Below are 18355 nucleotides of genomic sequence, written 5' to 3'. Positions count from 1 at the left end.
CTATGCCGGGTTGCCCACGTCGAATTTGCGAGATTCCATCCTATTGACGGTGAAATTCCATGTTTAGTTCCGTTTTTACTATAAATAGTAAGTTTTAGTTTGATTATAACTCTTCATTCGTTGGGCTTTAGGAGTTGTGTCCAACATGAAAATGCTTAGAATAACTAGGAGAATAACGTGGTTAAGCCACATACGAAACTTACTATAAAAAGTAAATTTACTAATTATAGTAAGTTGCGAATTTCTAGGAGTTTTAGTATTAGTTTGCTTATGATTTCTTTCTTATTGGTTGGTATCCCTATTTAAAGGGTTGTGAACTCATTTTTATTAATTCATCAATCAATTTCGAATTTATTAGAATTTATTTCTATTTTTTGCTTTTTTTCCTCGTGGATTCGAGAAGTCTCTGTGAGGAGTCCAGAGAAGTTCCGTGGATTCGGAATAGTTATCCTCTTGAGGAAGACGGTGCTCGACCTCACGTCCTCTCCTGCGTCAGGAAGGAATGCCACCAACTCTGTCCCCATAAAACCTCTGTTGAATTTCTACATTTCCCTCTAGTAGATGAGATGCCCACCACCTGATGCGAGGGATCGCAGCGTTCTCCTCCATAGGATGCTCATTAAATCTGGCCCCATTTCGGCTCGTCTAGAGCTCCTACAAGATAAGAACCGGAACGACGCGCCTGACAATAGTAGAAGCTACCCCAGGTGCATCAGCACCCCTCTAATGATGAAACCTGTCCTCTACAGCAAGGTGATTGTAATAAGTGATACCACATTGAACAGAGAAATAGCTCTATATATTACTAGCCTACTGACCAAGCAAGAACAGATGAGGGATGGATTCCTCCTGTGGGCTGAAAGTGGGGCCAATCATACAGTAGGAACATCTGGATGCAAGGTGGACTCCTTTGCTCTGAACCCGATTGTCCACAGGAAGAGCTCCCTTTAGATTTCTCCAACTGAGCAGCGACATTTTTGGGGGGATTTTTGGATGCCATATCCAATTGTTCCACTAGAGACCCTGCCCCGTATCCCTACTCAGATGCCAAGCCGATTTAGTAGAGAACTTGCCTGTAGCGTCCAGAGGCCAGAAACAGGAGGGAGGATCCTCAAATGTCGCAAAACCAGAGCTAACAATGAGATTGTGAAGATCATCCACCAATAGAAGGTTGACAGAAGAGGGAGGGCAAGGCCCCGCTAGGCCTGTATAATCTTTGACCTTTAGGGATAATAGCGCCTGAGGAATTGGAGAGGGCACCAAGGACTGAAGAGGCCCCAACCCTGTCCAATTGGATGTCCAAAGATTCATATCTCCATCCCCAACTTGCCATTGAACGGTATTTGCTAAAATCGGGAGTTCATTTCTGACCTTTTTCCAAAAGGGGGACACCGAGGATGAGGGGCCCGCCGAGCTACCTTCCTCCAAATCCGTTTGCTGCCTTGCACGCATGTACAATACCCAAGGGCTGACTACCTGCCCATATTTGACTTTCCAGGCCATTTTCCTCCTCAGAGCCTTCAATACTTCCTGCAGTTTGCGAACTCCTAATCCACCTTCATCAATCGGATGTGAGATCTTATTCCAAGCAATCCATTGAACCTTTTTCTTGCCTTCCGCCCAACCCCAGAAGAATTGGGCAAACCTGCACTCAAGCTTTGTCACCAAATTGACTGGGATTTTGGTAGCAGCCATAGTATGGAGGGGGATACTTCCCAAAACATGCTTTATCAGCGTCAACCGACCCGCTTGTGACAAAAGCCTGGCATTCCACCCTGAAATTCTACTCCCCGTCTTGTCTATCAGAACTTTGAAGGAGGCCGTGGAAACTCTACCCTTGAAAAGAGGAATGCATAAGTAAAGCACCCCCGCACGAGCTTTAGAGATTCCCAAGGCCCTCTCTATCTGTCGGATTCTCCCCGTGTTCATCTTGGCTGAGCAAAGGAAGCTGCTCTTGTGGAAGTTAATCCGCTGGCCAGTCACCTCTTGGAAGGCCACCAAGAAAGCCTTAATTGAATGCAAGGAATCTTGGCTGCCATTCACAAACAATAAAGTATCGTCAGTAAATAGAAGGTGAGAAATAATAGGGCAACCTCGGTGCAGTTTGAATGGACTACACCATCCCCTCCACAAGCTGCTTAAAATTTCTAGAGACGACCTCAGCTGCAAGGAGGAATAATCCAGGGGAAAGAGGATCCCCCTGGCGAAGCCCCTTAGAAGATTTGAAGAAACCTGTAGGCTCCCCGTTGAAAAGGACCGAAAACTAGCAATTTTCCCAGCAATTTCCTCAGTGGTGATGACCTTATAAACAGTTAAGATGGCATATAAACATCTAGGTAGCCTCAATAATGTTTCAACAGTAGACATTTCTTCCCCTTCTTTTCACTGTCGTGTAGCCTCCATGAGTTTTACGTCCGCATCGTTTTCGGGTGGAACTATCAAAAGATCACACGGTGGGCCCCACCTACCAGCAATTCGCAGCAAATCCGCATCGGCCGGGACGTACCAACCCCTCATCCTAACGTCGCGCAATGAAATAGTGACACGTGTCATGCATTGCGTTTTCAAGCGTGTGGACACGCTCGTGCGTAAATCCACCATCTCCCACCGTCCTTTCTCTTCCATGGTTAAAAGCTATCTCCTCCCATTACCCTTCTCCAACAAAAAAAAAAAGGTAAAAAACAATGGCTGATGATATCAAAAATCCAGAAGCTCTCCTCGTGATTAAGCCACCAGCAGGAGACATGGAAGAGAAGAATAAAACCCAAAAGTCCATAAGCAAAGCAGCAGGAGACATGGAAGAGAAGGAGAAAACCCAAAAGGCCATAAGAAAAGCAGAAGGAGATATGGAAGAGAAGGAGAAAACCCAAAAGGCCATAACCAAAGCAGAAGGAGATATGGAAGAGATGAAGAAAACCCAAAAGCCCATAACCAAAGCAGCAGGAGATATGGAAGAGAAGAAGAAAACCCGAAAGGCCATACGCACAGCAGCAACAACTACAGTGTTGCTTTCTGCCGCCGGGATTATGGAGTATCTCTCTGTCGGGCTTCGTAGCAACACATACACCGAATATCTCTCTCTCATAGCCCTTTTCGCAATTTTCTCATTTGGGTCTGCTATGCTTTTTCTGTCCTTTGTTTTTCCATGAATTCCCATCTCGGGATCGTGACTTTGGCGGTAGAGAAGCGAGAGTAGTTATTTTCTATCACAACTAGTATCTGATAAGTAAGGTTTGATTTTCTTTATCTTGGGTGTTGTTTTGGTTTTCTGTTTCTACTATATATTAAAGGTTTGAATTCTAGTATAAATGTTTCAATATAATATTTTCTTTTTGTTGCAAAAAAATAAAATAAAATTGTATGGATGTCTGTGTTTTAGTTACAGTGATGAAGGAAAGCTTAGGGAACGACGGAGATCTAAATCAATCCAGACTGTTCAATCACAATCTGGATGATCTTCGAATCCATGTTGTATTACAGGAAGACCACGAACGTTGTTCTATCCGTTTTCGACGCTGTTATATCCGTTTGCGTCGGGATTTTTGAAATTCTTTCCCTGCAGCACCCACCGGAAAAAACAGATCTAGACCTTTGAAATTCTGTGTCCCCAAGTTCCGTCTTGATCATCTGAACCGTCCAGAAGCAGCGGAATGTCGAAATCTATGTTTTATGTAGAATTTCCCATATTTATGCCACCCATCTTCTCCAATCAAGAAAACCCACTGCAAGTTCTTGGATAAGAACTGATTTGAAATCAAAGCTTACCTTTGTGAGGCCTACCTGATCAATGTATGATCAGCAGATTTCAACCAAGATCCGATCAGTAACTCAGATTCTGGAACCGGAGAGAGAATTCTATAAAACCCATCGGAATAGGTAATGAGAGATCAAGCCAACGAGCAGAAAACGTAGAGAGAGTGAAATCCGGTGGACTGAGTTTGCACCGAGTCGAGCTGAATTGGTGGGTTTGTCAGTAATCTAGATTTTTTATAATTTTTTTTCCTCATAAGATCGCCACCGTCCATTCCACATTAAGATCATCTCTTTAAATTACAAGCTCTAGATCTCATACATCCAACTCCAACGCTGCCTTTTGCCGGTGCGATACACCATAATTTGGTGTATAGTCAATCGACACCGTCCATTCTACATCAAGATCTTGAGATTGATGTAAACCCATCTCAAATTGGTCCACCATCTATTTGCAGGCCGCTGATTGAAGGTTGAATCTTCCAATAGAAGGGTTTTCATCTACCGTGAAGCCTGTCAGATCAACGGTCAGTAATCTAGATTTATGTAGTTTTGAGGGACAGAGAATGAGAGTTAGGGTTAGGGTTTTGCATCTCGATTTACGTAGTTTTTAGGGAGATAGAGAATGAGATTTAGGGTACTGCATCTCGATTTATGTACTTTCGAGGGAGATATTGAATGAGAGTTAGGGTTAGGGTTAGGGTTTTACATCTCAATTTATGTTGTTTTGAGGGAGATAGAGAATGAAAGTAAGGGTTAGGGTTTTGCAAACCATACCACTAAAAGGAAGGAGATATTCGTTTTCCAAGAATCAATGATAGCCGCAGAATCGCTCAATGAAATATACCTTCACCCTAACAACATCTATCCGAGGGGTCACGCCCTATAATTTGATAATTTGAACAGGGGATATACAAGCCAGACTTTCACGTGGGCACCACGAAAACACCGGGCCTCACCTATCATATCAGCTAATCTGCAAACACAAAGGGAAAAAACAAAATACTACGGCCACCATGAAGAAGGAAAAACGCTTCAAACCCGCCTCTCCTACTTATATAAGATATATACACACTTTCTATCCACACGAAACATGGGACACCTTTGAAAGTTGCCTCTTCTCAAAAATGAAGAGGGCTCCATCATCAGATGGCCCCCACATAATTTCAATTTGAGCGTTGGTCGAGTCCTCTCAACGCTGTATATATCTTGTACATGTATCATGACCAACTGATTGGGCAAAATGACTGGCTTTTCAGAGGAAGCATCCAAATATTGGGTCCCATGTGATGAGTGGCTTGGATATTGGAAAAGTATGGACAGTTGCACCGTACGTACAGCACAGCTTCCTTCCGTTCCACCCAAAAAACCTGCGGCATGAAGGGGTTGGTCCAACGTGGACGCTCTATGGGTAGGGCTGTCAATGGGTCAAGCTGGCCAGTCGAAGTGCGGCATTGGCCTTTTTGTGATGCCCGCCCGAAGGCGCTGTAAATCCTTTTTCTGACACACACACACACACACACACACAGATATATATATATATATATATATATATATATATATATATATATATATATATATATATATATATATAAGTAGAAGTAAAAGAAGCTGGCCAGTCGAATTGGGCCAGAGTATTAGGCCAAGAGCTAGGCTTGGACTTAAAATTAATTAAGCTCGCTTATTATATGGGTTGGGTTTGGATAGTATACAATAGCTTGCCTGCTTAGCCAGCCTATTATTCAATTTGAGTGTTGAGACTTATTTGTATGTCTATCAATTGACTATCACTATCAATGAATCTATTGGTGAATTCAAGTGTAGGTTTAATGTTAATGTATCAATCACTTCAAACGTTAATCTTTCTTTTGATTCTATGGATTTTTTTGTCATTTCTGAAATTTCTATGTCAATTTTGAATTCTTTGTTACATTCCAACAATTAAAGCACTCAATTATTATTGACTTCATAAGCTGAAGCTGTTTGTTGTTAGTTAGGACCTTAGTAACTTCCTCTATGTGTGCGTATGCTCCAACTTTTCTCTACGCTATAGCTTTTGTTAGTGTGTGGGTCAATTGGATTGCTTGCACAAACTCTTATGTGTCACCTCATTTGAAGCCATTAGAATATGATATAGAGTTGATAATTGCCCAATGATCACCCTCTTTGATATTAAAATAGTTTAATCCAATTATTAAATTAACGAGATCTTGACACCCAAATTACAAGAAAATGAACAAAAGTACACCTATAAGAATATTAGAATGGAGAAAGGGGAGAACTTATTTAATATCAAATTTATTCTCTCATGATATTTAAGAAAAACTCACACTTAAAAAAATATTAGAATGACCAACTCCTGCACCAGTTTCATTTTTTTAATAGTCTCTTAAGTGAATCTCTAATGAGAATTTTTCCAACTAAGAGATTGATTCCAAATCATTCATAGATAGTTGACCTTTTTTTCTTTTTCTGGAGAAAGGGTGGGAGCTCACATGTATAAATTTGTTACTCAAAACAACAATAGTTATACATTCATTCAGGTGGGTGCCACAAAAAACTAATAAACAGACCTTGCCTATCATAAACCCACTATACAGCATAAAACCAAAGAGGACAAGAATTCAAAGCCGCAACGTGGACAAACAAGGACAGGGCTATCCCCAAAAAACCTTTCTCAGCCACACCAAAGCAGCCTCATGCACCACAATCTCACAGCACCTTTGCCTTAAGCATGCCATCCCATAAACAATCCACAATAATAAACCCTGAAGCATTCAAACAAAGTCACAAAACAGCCTCCCAACTCCATCAATCTCCACCAATCCAATAAAACTGCTACCACCTCCTCTTCACACCCATCAAGACCCTTGTTGCATCAAGGGCTAAGGCAATATGAAAAACCAACAACACTTTGGGCACCCAATAGAGCATCGGCAAGATCCGCGTCCGCAAACTCAACCTATACAGGGGCCAACAGTAAAATGACAAAAGAAACAATGCAGGATCTCCACAAACATATCCAGCATATATAGGGAGTACCTTCTTCGTATAGCTAGCCCTTCTCACTGATGGCATTAGCTAAGCGGGAGGATGTGAAAAACTTGTGCAACAGCCACTCCTCAACATACAGAATGACCCCAGCCCCTTCATCTGCTTTGTACTCGCTAAACAAAATTCCAAGACATTGCTGGTTGCTTGGGAATCTAGCATCGCCCAATTTTCAGGCCTTGAAACAGTCCGAAAAACATCCAACTGAGCTCCTGATCTTTGAGTCTTTCTTTTTTCCATGATAAAAGAGGATTCAGATAGATAATAAGGCCATAGCCAAGCACAGACAATGCTCTTCCAAGTCACAGACAATGCCGCCCTCACAACAGAGACCGCACCGGCCAACAGACAACAAAATTGCCATTGCACTGTAGTCTGACAACGAACCGCATCAAACAAGCAGCAACTCCACCTCAACAACTGCGCAACAGCTAATACAAAATTCTAGATGTGGAAACCAGACAGCCACCAGCGATCCACCTTTTTTTTTTTTTTTTGGGGTAGCCAAGGCACTGGTAGCCCTTTTTCCAAGGCCGAAGCTAGGGCATTGTTGGATGGCCTTTTCATCGCTGTTGCTAGATGCTTCTCACGAATTGTTATGGAGAGTGATTCCAAGAGCTTGGTGGGATTGCTCAACAAGGATAGCGCCCCGGGGTGGGTCTTCTGGTACGTCTGGGCCAGAGTTTTACATTTTGGAAGAAAGGTTAGTTTGAGGATTTCCTTTTTGCGTAGAGAAACGAATGGAGTGGCAGATGGGCTGGCCAGATTAAGAAACAAATTCCAACAGCACCAACCTTTTCAGTTTGCTTCCAAACTCCCTCTTTCTATTCGTGGAACTCTCCTCTTAGACCAGGTGGGTATAGGTCTAGTCAAGATGAGCTGACTACTGTTCGAAGTCCAGGCATCCTTCGATTGATGGCGCCTTCCCATCGGTGCTCGAAGGTCTCAGTAGCGGCAGCAGTTGGTAGGCCTGTTGGATAGTCTCAGTTTCATCTCCGCTCATCACAGGAGACCGGAGGGTTGGATGTATATAGGCATAGTTGTCTTTAGGTTTTGGATTTGCTTATATGATAGGTGTGGCCTCAAATTGGCCCACCTGAATGGTTGTAAAGCCTTTCTAATTCAATAAAACTTAGGTGGTGTGCTCCCACCTTTCTTTGAAAAAAAAAAAATAATGCTAATCCACTTAAAATAGTAAAATGAATATAGAAAATCATCTTAATTACATCTCTAAATCAACTCCTTATATCTTTAATTACAATTTTAAATTAACCTCCCAATCTTTCAAAATTAGTAATTTGTAAATTTTGATTTAGACTCCAAAATCTATAAATAAATAGTAAAAAAATGTAGTATTTGTTGGTCCCTAAGGTAGACCATAGGCCTATGTCATTGTTGGGCTCAACAGTGGGCCTAAGTGGGCTTAAGTTGGTTGTGAGCCTAAGTAAGCGATGAGCCCACATTACTTCATCTTGGATTTTGAATTGTCTAAGCCGGGCTTGGTGAGTCAGGCCTATTCAAAATTTTAATTTTAGGTATCTTGTGTCGGGCCCATTGATAGCCATACCATGCTCTCTCATCTTTCAAGCTCCAACCTATTCCCTCATTTCTCTATTTCTCTTAGTTTTCCATTCTATAACCCACACCCCCATCTCTCTCTCTCTCTCTCTCTCTCTCTCTCTCTCTCTCAAGCACTCAAGCTTGGGCTTGGGCTTGGGCTTAGGCTTGGCCTAAGGCTAGCATAAAAATTTTAGGCTAGACTATTTTAGCTTATCATAAGCTTGGGCTAAACTTGGGCCTATATTGTAAATTGCAGGCAAGGCTTGGACAGAGCTCGACACAGCCCTAACCCGTCCCGTTTGACACCCCTATCCGTGGGGTGACATTGGTAGTTTAATGGTGTGTGCATTTGGATTTAGTTTGTCCGTTGGAATGCCCCAATTAATTGTTCCTTAATGTTGGGGATCGCACGGAAGCAAACCCGAATGCAGTCAAACAAGACGAAATCAAACATAAACAAAACACAGAGAAAACACAAAAATTGCGTGGAAAAATCCTCATGGGAAGAAACTATGGCACAAAGCAATTAGCAATATACTATGAAACGATATTACAAGAGTTGGATAGACTTGCTGATCCGAACAACCCTAAAAATCATTTCTCAAAACCCATTCGATTGAAGTTAGACTTAAACAATGGTGGTTTGTTGTGTTGGGTGGGAACAGCAATGCAAAGCATAGAAAGTTGGTGCCCAACATCATAATTTGGGAGATATGGAGGGCAAGGAACTCTATGCGGATGGAGGGTAAGGCTGTCTCCAGTGCAGCCACCATCGCCAGGGTGAAATGGTGGTTGGTCTCCCTTTGCTCAAATAAGGCCAAACGCTTGCCGAAAGCAGGTTTTGAGGTAGTGAGGTGGATCAGGCTACAGGATGGTTGGGCCAAGCTGAATATTGATTGGTCAGCGAGAGGCAACCCGGGCCCATCTGGGGGTGATGGGATTTGTAGGAATTCAGGCGGAGACCTCATCTTTGGCTTCTCAATGGGGTTCAGGGTGGGCTCTATCAACAGAGCAGAATTACGTTCTATATGGCAAGGCCTCTCCATGTGTAGAAGCCTGGGACTCTCCAGAGTCATAGTGGAATCATATTCCAAATTTGTGGTTGATCTTGTGAATGGGCTCATCCTGGTTGGATTTGGGACCATTGGTGTAAGAGGATTGATGAGCTTATTATCGGTGGCTCTTTTTCCTTTTGCCACATCGCTAGGGAGGTGAATGGTCCGGCTAATGGATTGACCCGGCTAGCTAGTGCCACTCAAGGCAACTCAGCTTATTTTGTTTGGGCTGATCTCCCTAGGGAAATCAGAGGGTTAGTTTAGTTAGATAAAACTGGGTTAGGGGCTGTTAAAGAGAAACCATAAGGGCTGGCCAGTGGGCTAGTTTGTTGGTTTAGTCATATGATAGGCTCCCTTATTTTGTGGGAGCCCGAAAATCTATTAGTCCATGTATAGTCCATTTGGTATGAATATATCTTCTTTTGGTATTTAAAAATTAAAAAAAAAAAAAAAAAAACCTATCTTTGCTCTAAAACACCTTATGAATGTCTTACAATTCACTTAGAATATCCTAATCTCGATTACACCCAATAAACACACACACACACACACACACACACACACACACACACTATCACAATCGGAATTAGAAACAAATTGTGCACTTACATACTTTTGTGTGCGTCATTGATAGGACCTTTTGATGGCATCGACAGCCATCAAAGACCAGTCAATGGCATCGAGTAGCAATACTAAAACTATCCAGTGAGTAGAGCTAGGCATCGGACCGAGTCGGATCGGATTGGGTCCAACTCGATTCGGTTCGAAATCTACATAAGCTGACCTGAACTCAATTTGATCAGGGACCGAGTCCAGGACATCTGACTCAAACTGATCCATGCACATTAGCCTGACCCGAACTAAGTCCGACTCGGTCAGGGAAACCGAGTTGGATCGGGTTCGGTACGATTCAGATCGAATTTTTTTAACGGTGAAAATCATTATCCTTACTGCTATTTTCGGTGTGGTCCATTTGAGCTTTAGATATGATTCAATTTTTTCTTCAAATGCTCTAAAATGATCATGAAAAATGGATAAACAGTATGGATGTAATAAATACATCATTGTGGGGCCCATGTAATTTTGATCTCATTTGGGCCGTTCGTATAACTCGGAGCTTGAGCCGCGTCTCCGCTCGCCTTTACACAACACGTAGTGCAGCTATGCACAAAAGCACGGTGGCGTCCTGTACATGAAAGTGCAGCTGTGCTGTGCATAGTGCATTGCACTGTATTGACGTTAGCAAGTTCTGTGGGTCTGATCATGGGGTATGTGTTATATCTAAACCGTCCATGCATTTGGCGAGCTCGTCTTAAGGCTTGAGACGAAAAATAAGACAGATCTAACTATCAAGTGGACCACACGAATTGTTTAACGGTGAAAATCATTATCTCTGCTGCTATTTGTGGTGTGGTCCAGATGATCTTTGGATATTATTCATTTTTTGGATAATGCTTTATAATGATCTCTAAAAATATATGAACGGCTTTGAACCGTTCGTCCAACTCAGAGCTCAAGGAGCGTCAGTACTCGTCCTCGCAGGACGCGGATTTCCTGCGAAAGGCTTTCGCAGGAAGTTCCTGCGCAAGTATTCCGAGTGGGGCCCACTGCGATGTTCATGAGAAATCAAACCCATCCATCTATTTTTTGATCTCATTTTAGGACACGTGAGAAAAAATAAGGTGGATCCAAAACTCAAATGGGCCACAAGAGGTGAAAAAGTGGGGATTTAGTTTTCACCGTTGAAATATTTATATGGCCATCAAAGTTTTGTATTGGTCTAAGTTTTCGGTGTTTTCACTTCATCCCAGTAAAAATGACCTTATAAGCAGTTTGGATGGCATATAAACATCAAGATGGAGCCTAGGAAGGTTTCAACGGTAGGAATTCCTTTTCCCACTATTTCATCTTGTATGGCCCAGTTGAGTTTTGGATCCTCCTAATTTTTGGTCACATGTCCTAAAATGAGCTCGAAAAATGGATGGACAGGTTGGATTTCTCATAAACATCACGGTGGACTGCACCTTGCATCCCAGCACAGGAACTTCCTGCGAAAGCCTTTCGCAGGAAATCTGCATCCTCTCCGTCTTCGCATGACACGTACCTACAACAACTATATAGTTAGTGTGTGGTACACCAACAAATCCGGCTCTTTTATCTTACTAAGTAAACTCTATTGGGGCCCACTGTGAATGCATGTGGTTTGTCCACTCCAGATCGGATCGAATCCATTTGGAGTGGGTTTCGGATCGAATCGGTCCAGATTGTCCATGATCCGAACTCGATCCGAAAAACATTCGGATTTGAATGACCCAACTTGATCTGCATCGATCCAGGCCGTCGGTTCGGTTCGGATTGGGTCAGACGTGCCCTGCTCTACCAATGAGCAACTATGATTTTTTTTCCAGATTTTCTTGATGGCATTGAGCAGTTTATCGATATATATACTATCACAATCGGAATTATAAACAAATTGTGCACTTACATACTTTCGTACGTGTCATTGATGGGACCTTTGATGGCATCGACAGCCATCAAAGACCAGTCGATGGCGTCAAGTAGCAACTCTAAAACTGTCTAGTGAGCAACTGTAATTTTTTTTTCCAGATTTTCTCAATGGCATTGAGTAGTTTATCAATGGCATCAACAGATCCTTTATCTCAGTCAGATTGAAGACATCTGACTGTAATATCCACCATAGATTCAATCTTCAAACTCAATTACTCCACCATGTCATCACCATATCTAATCGCCTTCCATCCTAACTTCATCGTTACTTCTCATATACACTTTGTCTTTATTAAGAAACCCTAAAGTGCTTGAATAGGGCACACAATACATTACTTAGTTTTCTTTATCTGTAGTAGGACATAGATCTAAAGAAACCCTAAAGTGCTCAACATGAGGTGTAACATAACCAATACCTTCTCAAGGTATTCTGCTTATAATAACCATAGTATGCTCCTTTCTTTGTATCTATGAATACATGTCTATGCTGAGAGTCTTCTCTGTATCCCTCAGATCTTTCATTTCAAATATCCTTGACAACCGGGTCTTCAACATATCAATCTTTAACATGTTATGACTGATAATAAGTATTTCATTAACATACAATACCAACGATGAATTGTCCATCATTTAGTGTCTTGTAATAGACACAATGATCATGTTCACTTCTGGTAAATTGTTGACCCAACATAAAAGTATCAAACCTTTTATACAACTACCTGGGTGACAGTTTCAAGTTGTATAACGACCCCCTTAACCGGCAAACTTTATTCTTTGATCCCTTCAATTCAAACCCTTATGATTGCTTCATATAAATTTACTCTTGTAACTCTCCATGTAGAAAAGAAATCTTCACATACATCTGTTCCAATTCCAAGTTATATTAAGCAATTAGCATCAATAAAAATCTAATAGACACCTGCTTGACCACATACGTAAAATTTCGCTGAAGTCGGCACCCTTCTTTTTCACATACCATTTTTTTACCTATCTCGCATCGTATCTATTCTTTTTCCTTTTAAATTCACTTACAACCGATCGTTTTATGCCCCACCGGAAGCTCCACCAGCTCGCATGTCTCATTTTTATACAAAGATTTCATCTCGTCATACATGGTCACCACTTCTTAGCAACTAGTCCATCTAGTGCTTCCTGAAGGGTAAACGGGTTCCCCTCATTTGTAATAAGAGAAAATGCAATATTTGTGTCATCTTTGTATCTAACTGATAATTTGTGATCTCTTGGCTGATTCCTTCTGAAAAGTGGCTGCTCCACCTGCTCTTGTACCTCTACGAGCGGCTCAGGCTCTGCCTGTGTATTGACTTTTTTAATCTTAATATTAATGACCTTTAGTTTATTTGGTTCCTTGTGTTCGTCCTTATGGAACAAGAAATCTTTATCAAACTTGACATCTCAGCTAATTATGATTTTTCAAGTGAACTAGTCATACAGCCTGCATCCCTTCACTCCATCACTATACTATACAAAAGTACACTTCTTTGTCCTTTGGTCCAGCTTATCTCTCTCAACTAATTGTACATAAGAGTAAGCATCACATCAAAAAATTCACAACTATGAGTAGTTGACATTACGACCACTCCACACTTCTAGAATCTTGCAGTTTATGGACGTAGAGGAGGATCAATTCACCATATAACAAGTTGTGTTAACGGTCTCATTCCATAATTCCTTGCCTAATCCAGCATTTCTCAGCATGCTTTGGGCTCTCTCTAAAAGAGTATGATTTATTCGTTCCACCATCCCATTATGGTCAGGTGTGTGCCTCATTATATTGTGCCTTACAATCCCTTCATCTTTATAAAATTGATTGAATTCTTTTGACCTGAATTTACCTCTACTATCTCTCTTTAGGACGTTTAGTTTCTTCCACGTCTGCTTCTTAACATTGTTTTTCACACATTGAATGTGATGAATACATCAGATTTATTTTTTAAAAAATAAACCCATACTTTTCTGGAGTAGTCATCTATGAATGAGACAAAAAATGATGACCTCCCAAAAGAAATAACGAGTGAAGAGCCACATACATCTAAATGCACATACTCTTAAATTACGTGAGTTGCCACAACTATGCGCGGAAGCTTGACGGATGTATGGAATGAATGGTTATGTCCTAGAGGGGGTAATTAAGAACAAATAAAATTTATGTCTTTTAACACACAATTGCTTTCTTAAACTATTATGACAATTTAAACCAAGACAATTAACTCTAAGGCTTTCAATCTAATAGAGGGTTCAATCACATAAACTTCAAATGATATACTAATGAAGCAATTAGTCTATACAAGATACTATACATGTGTGTGAGATATACTACCTATTAACTCTTAACATCTATCTAATCATACATATATATAATTTTACAAAACAATCACATTAAGAATAATTAGACAAGTGCTTAAATGATAATTCTAAACACAAGCATGTATAGTGGTTCAGTTTCTCCGCTTCACTTGTGGTGAGTGCACTCTTCTTGAGTGTACCGGATATCACTATCAGAGGTTTTAAATCAGGTTCACCTTTAACCGATACAAGCGTATACTCCCGTTGAAGGCGTACACAAGAACTAACCTACGTACTCACTCATGTCGGTGGCCTACGCAAGGACTTACCATGTGCACACCCGTGTCGATGACCTACATAAGTACTTACTATATACATACCCATGTTAGTAGCCTATGCAATGACTTACATATGTACTCACCCATGTTAGTGGCGATATAATCATACACAAGAACATACGCGAGTTTGGGTTACAAACTCTTATCCTTAGTCCCACACAAGGAAAGAGAATATGGACTCGTACATGACACTTATCGAATGGAGTCCCGCTGATGCGCTGATCTTGAGTCACTTTTTCAAAACACTCATGTGGTTAATTTTACTCCTCAAATGCTCCTTAGATCAATGATGCCAATGATTGCCAATGCTTCAACTCTTATGGTCATTTGCTTTGCATATGATGTGCTAATGAGGTGATCAAGGCAAGGGAGGTTGAGGGAATCTCGTATAACTCATGGGAATGTTATAATCTAAGGGCATTAATCTATAAGGGTCTTTTAAAGAGTTTGGACAAGGATTTGACTATAAGCATGGTGTCCAATCTCTAAAAATGTAAGAGTTCATCCACATCTTCAAATAGGAGCATGGAATGCTTATTAGAGTAAAGTATAACATGAAGATTGGCATAAAACTATTTAGATGAAAGTTTAAGATGTGTAGTATGAGTGAAAAAACACCTAGCCTCTATTTAATTAAAAAAAAAATCTCTCAAAATGCCTAAGAACCGAATGTCATTTTATAAGAAACTGTATTCTAATGACTATAAAATGACTAGTTAACGATTCTATCGATGGAATTGAACAATGTGTCAATCCCATTGAGAAAATCTATGAATTTATCTATTTGGTTGTTAGACTCATTCTTCGATCTGATCAAGTAGACCTTCGATGGGATTAAAACCTATCAACAAACTGTCGACAAGATCGAGAACTGCTTGAAAATTACTGTTTTGGGCTATATATATTTTACTACAGCGTAGGACCTCTTCCAACATTATTTATCATATTCCAATTAAGCTTTTAAAGCAAAGGGATTATCAATAAGGACTACCTATAAGGTTAGGACCATCTAGAGGTTCAAGAATCAAGAGTTAGGGTCACCACGGCACCTCATATACCCATTCTTTGATCCATGATGCTCATGTCCACTTGTGTCGTTAGTCTTCAACTTCCAAGGGATCGATCAACCGGTTACATGACATATGGGCTCATGTAATGAACAAACAAAGTGCACAAATCAGTGCACTAATATACTCTAGTATACCCTTACAAAAACACTTTACAGTCTTTAAGGTTAGCCGTGACTTTTTACTATATATACAATGCTCATATATATGAAAGTCAATACTTTTAAATACAAAAATAAAAGAACGATAAAAAAGTATCTTCATGCAACACTCTCTCACGTGGCCTAGATGTGAATGTAACAAATGTGCAAATATAGACTCCGCTGCAGATGTTGTAGCTCCACCCAATACGATGTTCTCGATCAACTTGTAAATGTTATTATTTCACTATACTTTCGTTACTACGAGTACCCCTTTAGAAGGACCTTATCAAAACTTGTGAACTTATAACCAAGTACCATCCATCTATCTTTCCAGCTCGTTTTGGGGCATGAGCCCAAAATTGAAGCATATCTAAAGGTCAATTGAACCACACCATAGGAGAGTGGTGATTGAACGCTAGCCATATTTTGTTTTCCCTTCGTCTCGGTCTGTATGACCTTATGAATAGGTTGGATGGCTAATAAGCATTACTCTTGGTAAGGTTTCAATGGTGTGTGTCATTATCCTTATTGTGTTTCCTATGGTGTGATCCACTTGAGCTTTGGATCTTATTATTTTTAGGTTCATCTACTAAAATGAGCCAGCAAAATGGATTGATAACCTGGATAAAACACATGCATCATGGTGAGCCCCCAGAATATCATCACCGCTCTACACATTGGTGAGCTCCTAACTACAATATCCCACTTCCAACTTAACAACTTTCTAACATGCTTTACAATGGACCATCTCTTACATTTGCATGCGGTGGAATATCCATCCAACCCAAAATCAATAATTAGAGCAGGATCGTCTCCTAAATCAGAACCTATACTGTGATGCCCAGACATGGTGAGATTTGATTGGTCCAACCCATGTGAAGTCAGTGAGCACATAATAAACTGAACCACTTTCAAAAGGGAGCGGATTAGGCCAAGGAGGGTAACAGCATAGTGGGTGAGGCCCGGACCATGGGCCCACCTTGTGTTGTATGTCCATGCCATTCATCTATTTTTCCAGCTCATCTTAGAGTGTGAAACCAGAAATGAAGCAGATCCAAATCTGAAGTGGACCACACCACAGGAAATAACGGTGATTGAACACCCACCATTAAAAGCTTTTTAGGGCCCACCGTAATGTTTATTTACCATCTAACCTACTGATAAAGTCACACAGACCTGGATTATGGAAATCAATGACATCAAGTTGATTTTAATGGTCAATCACTATTGTTTCCTATGGAGTGGTTCACCTCAGATTTAGATCTACTTCGTTTTTGGGCTCACGTCTAAAATCATCTCAAAAAACGGATGGACGGTGTGGATATAAAATTCATGCATCAAGTTAGGCCCCATGGCTGGAGCGGTACCTAATCTGCTCCTTTCAAACATGGTTTTGCATGGCATGTGGCCAATAAAATCTCACCACGTCAGGGCTTCACCCAACTCTCATTTCCCCAGTCTCACCGAATACGCTTCCTCCTAAATCTAGTTTGTGTTTACAACCCACTTACCGAAGGGAACGCCACCTTGAAGATGTCTTCTGGGCTAGCTTCATGTCTTTGATTTCTCCCGCAGGCGCCATGGAGACCGACATCTACGTGATCATCTGGAACGTTGATGACAGTGGCCCACCGTAATCTCAGCCACTGTTTTTGCTAGAGGGATATGGCCATGGAGTAGATAGGATGATGAGAGGAGGAGAGGTTTTGTGGTGCAAGGTGAGGCAGAATACGTCTTTTGTCTTACACGGAGACTTTTATGAGTTTGGGCGTCGGCAATTTGAGTCTTGACTTATTATGTTAGTTCTGCACCATTTAAAAATTGATGTTAACTATTAAATTATAAAGATGGAATAATTTTATGGCAATCTAGATCGTCCAAATATCTGAATCAATGTTTTGGGAAGAAGAGTTAAACAATTACAATTGGAAGATAATATTAACCGTTTGATTTTATTTTTTTTCGTTTGAATAAGGACTAATCACATAGTTCTGATTTCTTGATCAGTGTGATTTTAGAGGCATGAACCATCCACAGTGAGACCCTCAGTTTTAATGGTCTGGATGTCTTATGTATGATCTTATCTGAGGAGGATGAGCCACAACCATTTTCAAAATGGCACTCAACGTACGCGGATGTATGTGTCCTACCCCGCAGTATCCAGCTGGGAACGGGCAGGAACTTTGAGCGGCCATAATGATGTATGGGTCTTATCTACACTTTCCATCCTTTTTTCGTATCATTTTAGGGAACAAGCCCAAAAATAAGGCAGATCCAATGCTCAAGTGGACCACACCACAGGAAGAAGCGGAGATAATGATTCTCACCGTTGAAAGATTTCTAGGGCCCACCGTGACGTTTAATTTCCATCCAACCTATTCATAAAGTTACATAGACATGGATGAAGAGAAAACACAAGTATCAGCTCCATCCATAACTTCTGTGGCCCTCAAGAAGTTTTCAACTATAAGAGTTTAATCCCATTGTGTAGTTCACTTGGCCTTGAATCTGCCTCATATTTTAGGATTGTAACCTAAAATTATACGAAAAAATGGATGGACGGTGTGGATAAGATCCAT

The 18355-nt window shown here is 40.9% G+C and overlaps 1 protein-coding gene and 2 long non-coding RNA genes across 3 annotated transcripts; all 3 read right to left on the bottom strand.

Moving 5' to 3' along the window:
• Window positions 1-1014: 1014 nt before the first annotated feature.
• On the bottom strand, window positions 1015-2367 carry LOC131221804 (uncharacterized). The gene has a single exon (XM_058217106.1). It carries the CDS (start codon window positions 2365-2367, stop codon window positions 1015-1017), a length of 1353 nt encoding a protein of 450 aa, XP_058073089.1.
• Window positions 2368-3291: 924 nt separating this feature from the next.
• LOC131220814 (uncharacterized) lies at window positions 3292-17498 on the bottom strand. Its single transcript, XR_009158834.1, has 3 exons — window positions 17288-17498; window positions 3865-4251; window positions 3292-3760 (listed from the first exon to the last, which is right to left on the bottom strand). It is a non-coding gene; the product is annotated as an uncharacterized LOC131220814 (long non-coding RNA).
• On the bottom strand, window positions 6235-12321 carry LOC131220816 (uncharacterized). Its single transcript, XR_009158838.1, has 3 exons — window positions 11930-12321; window positions 9875-10053; window positions 6235-9158 (listed from the first exon to the last, which is right to left on the bottom strand). It is a non-coding gene; the product is annotated as an uncharacterized LOC131220816 (long non-coding RNA).
• Window positions 17499-18355: the final 857 nt, after the last annotated feature.

This window comes from Magnolia sinica, chromosome 12 (genome assembly GCF_029962835.1).
Source record: "Magnolia sinica isolate HGM2019 chromosome 12, MsV1, whole genome shotgun sequence".
NCBI classification, from domain to species: Eukaryota; Viridiplantae; Streptophyta; class Magnoliopsida; order Magnoliales; family Magnoliaceae; genus Magnolia; species Magnolia sinica.
The sequence above is the reverse complement of the archived record's forward strand: the minus strand, read 5'-3'. Positions and strand labels throughout refer to the sequence as shown.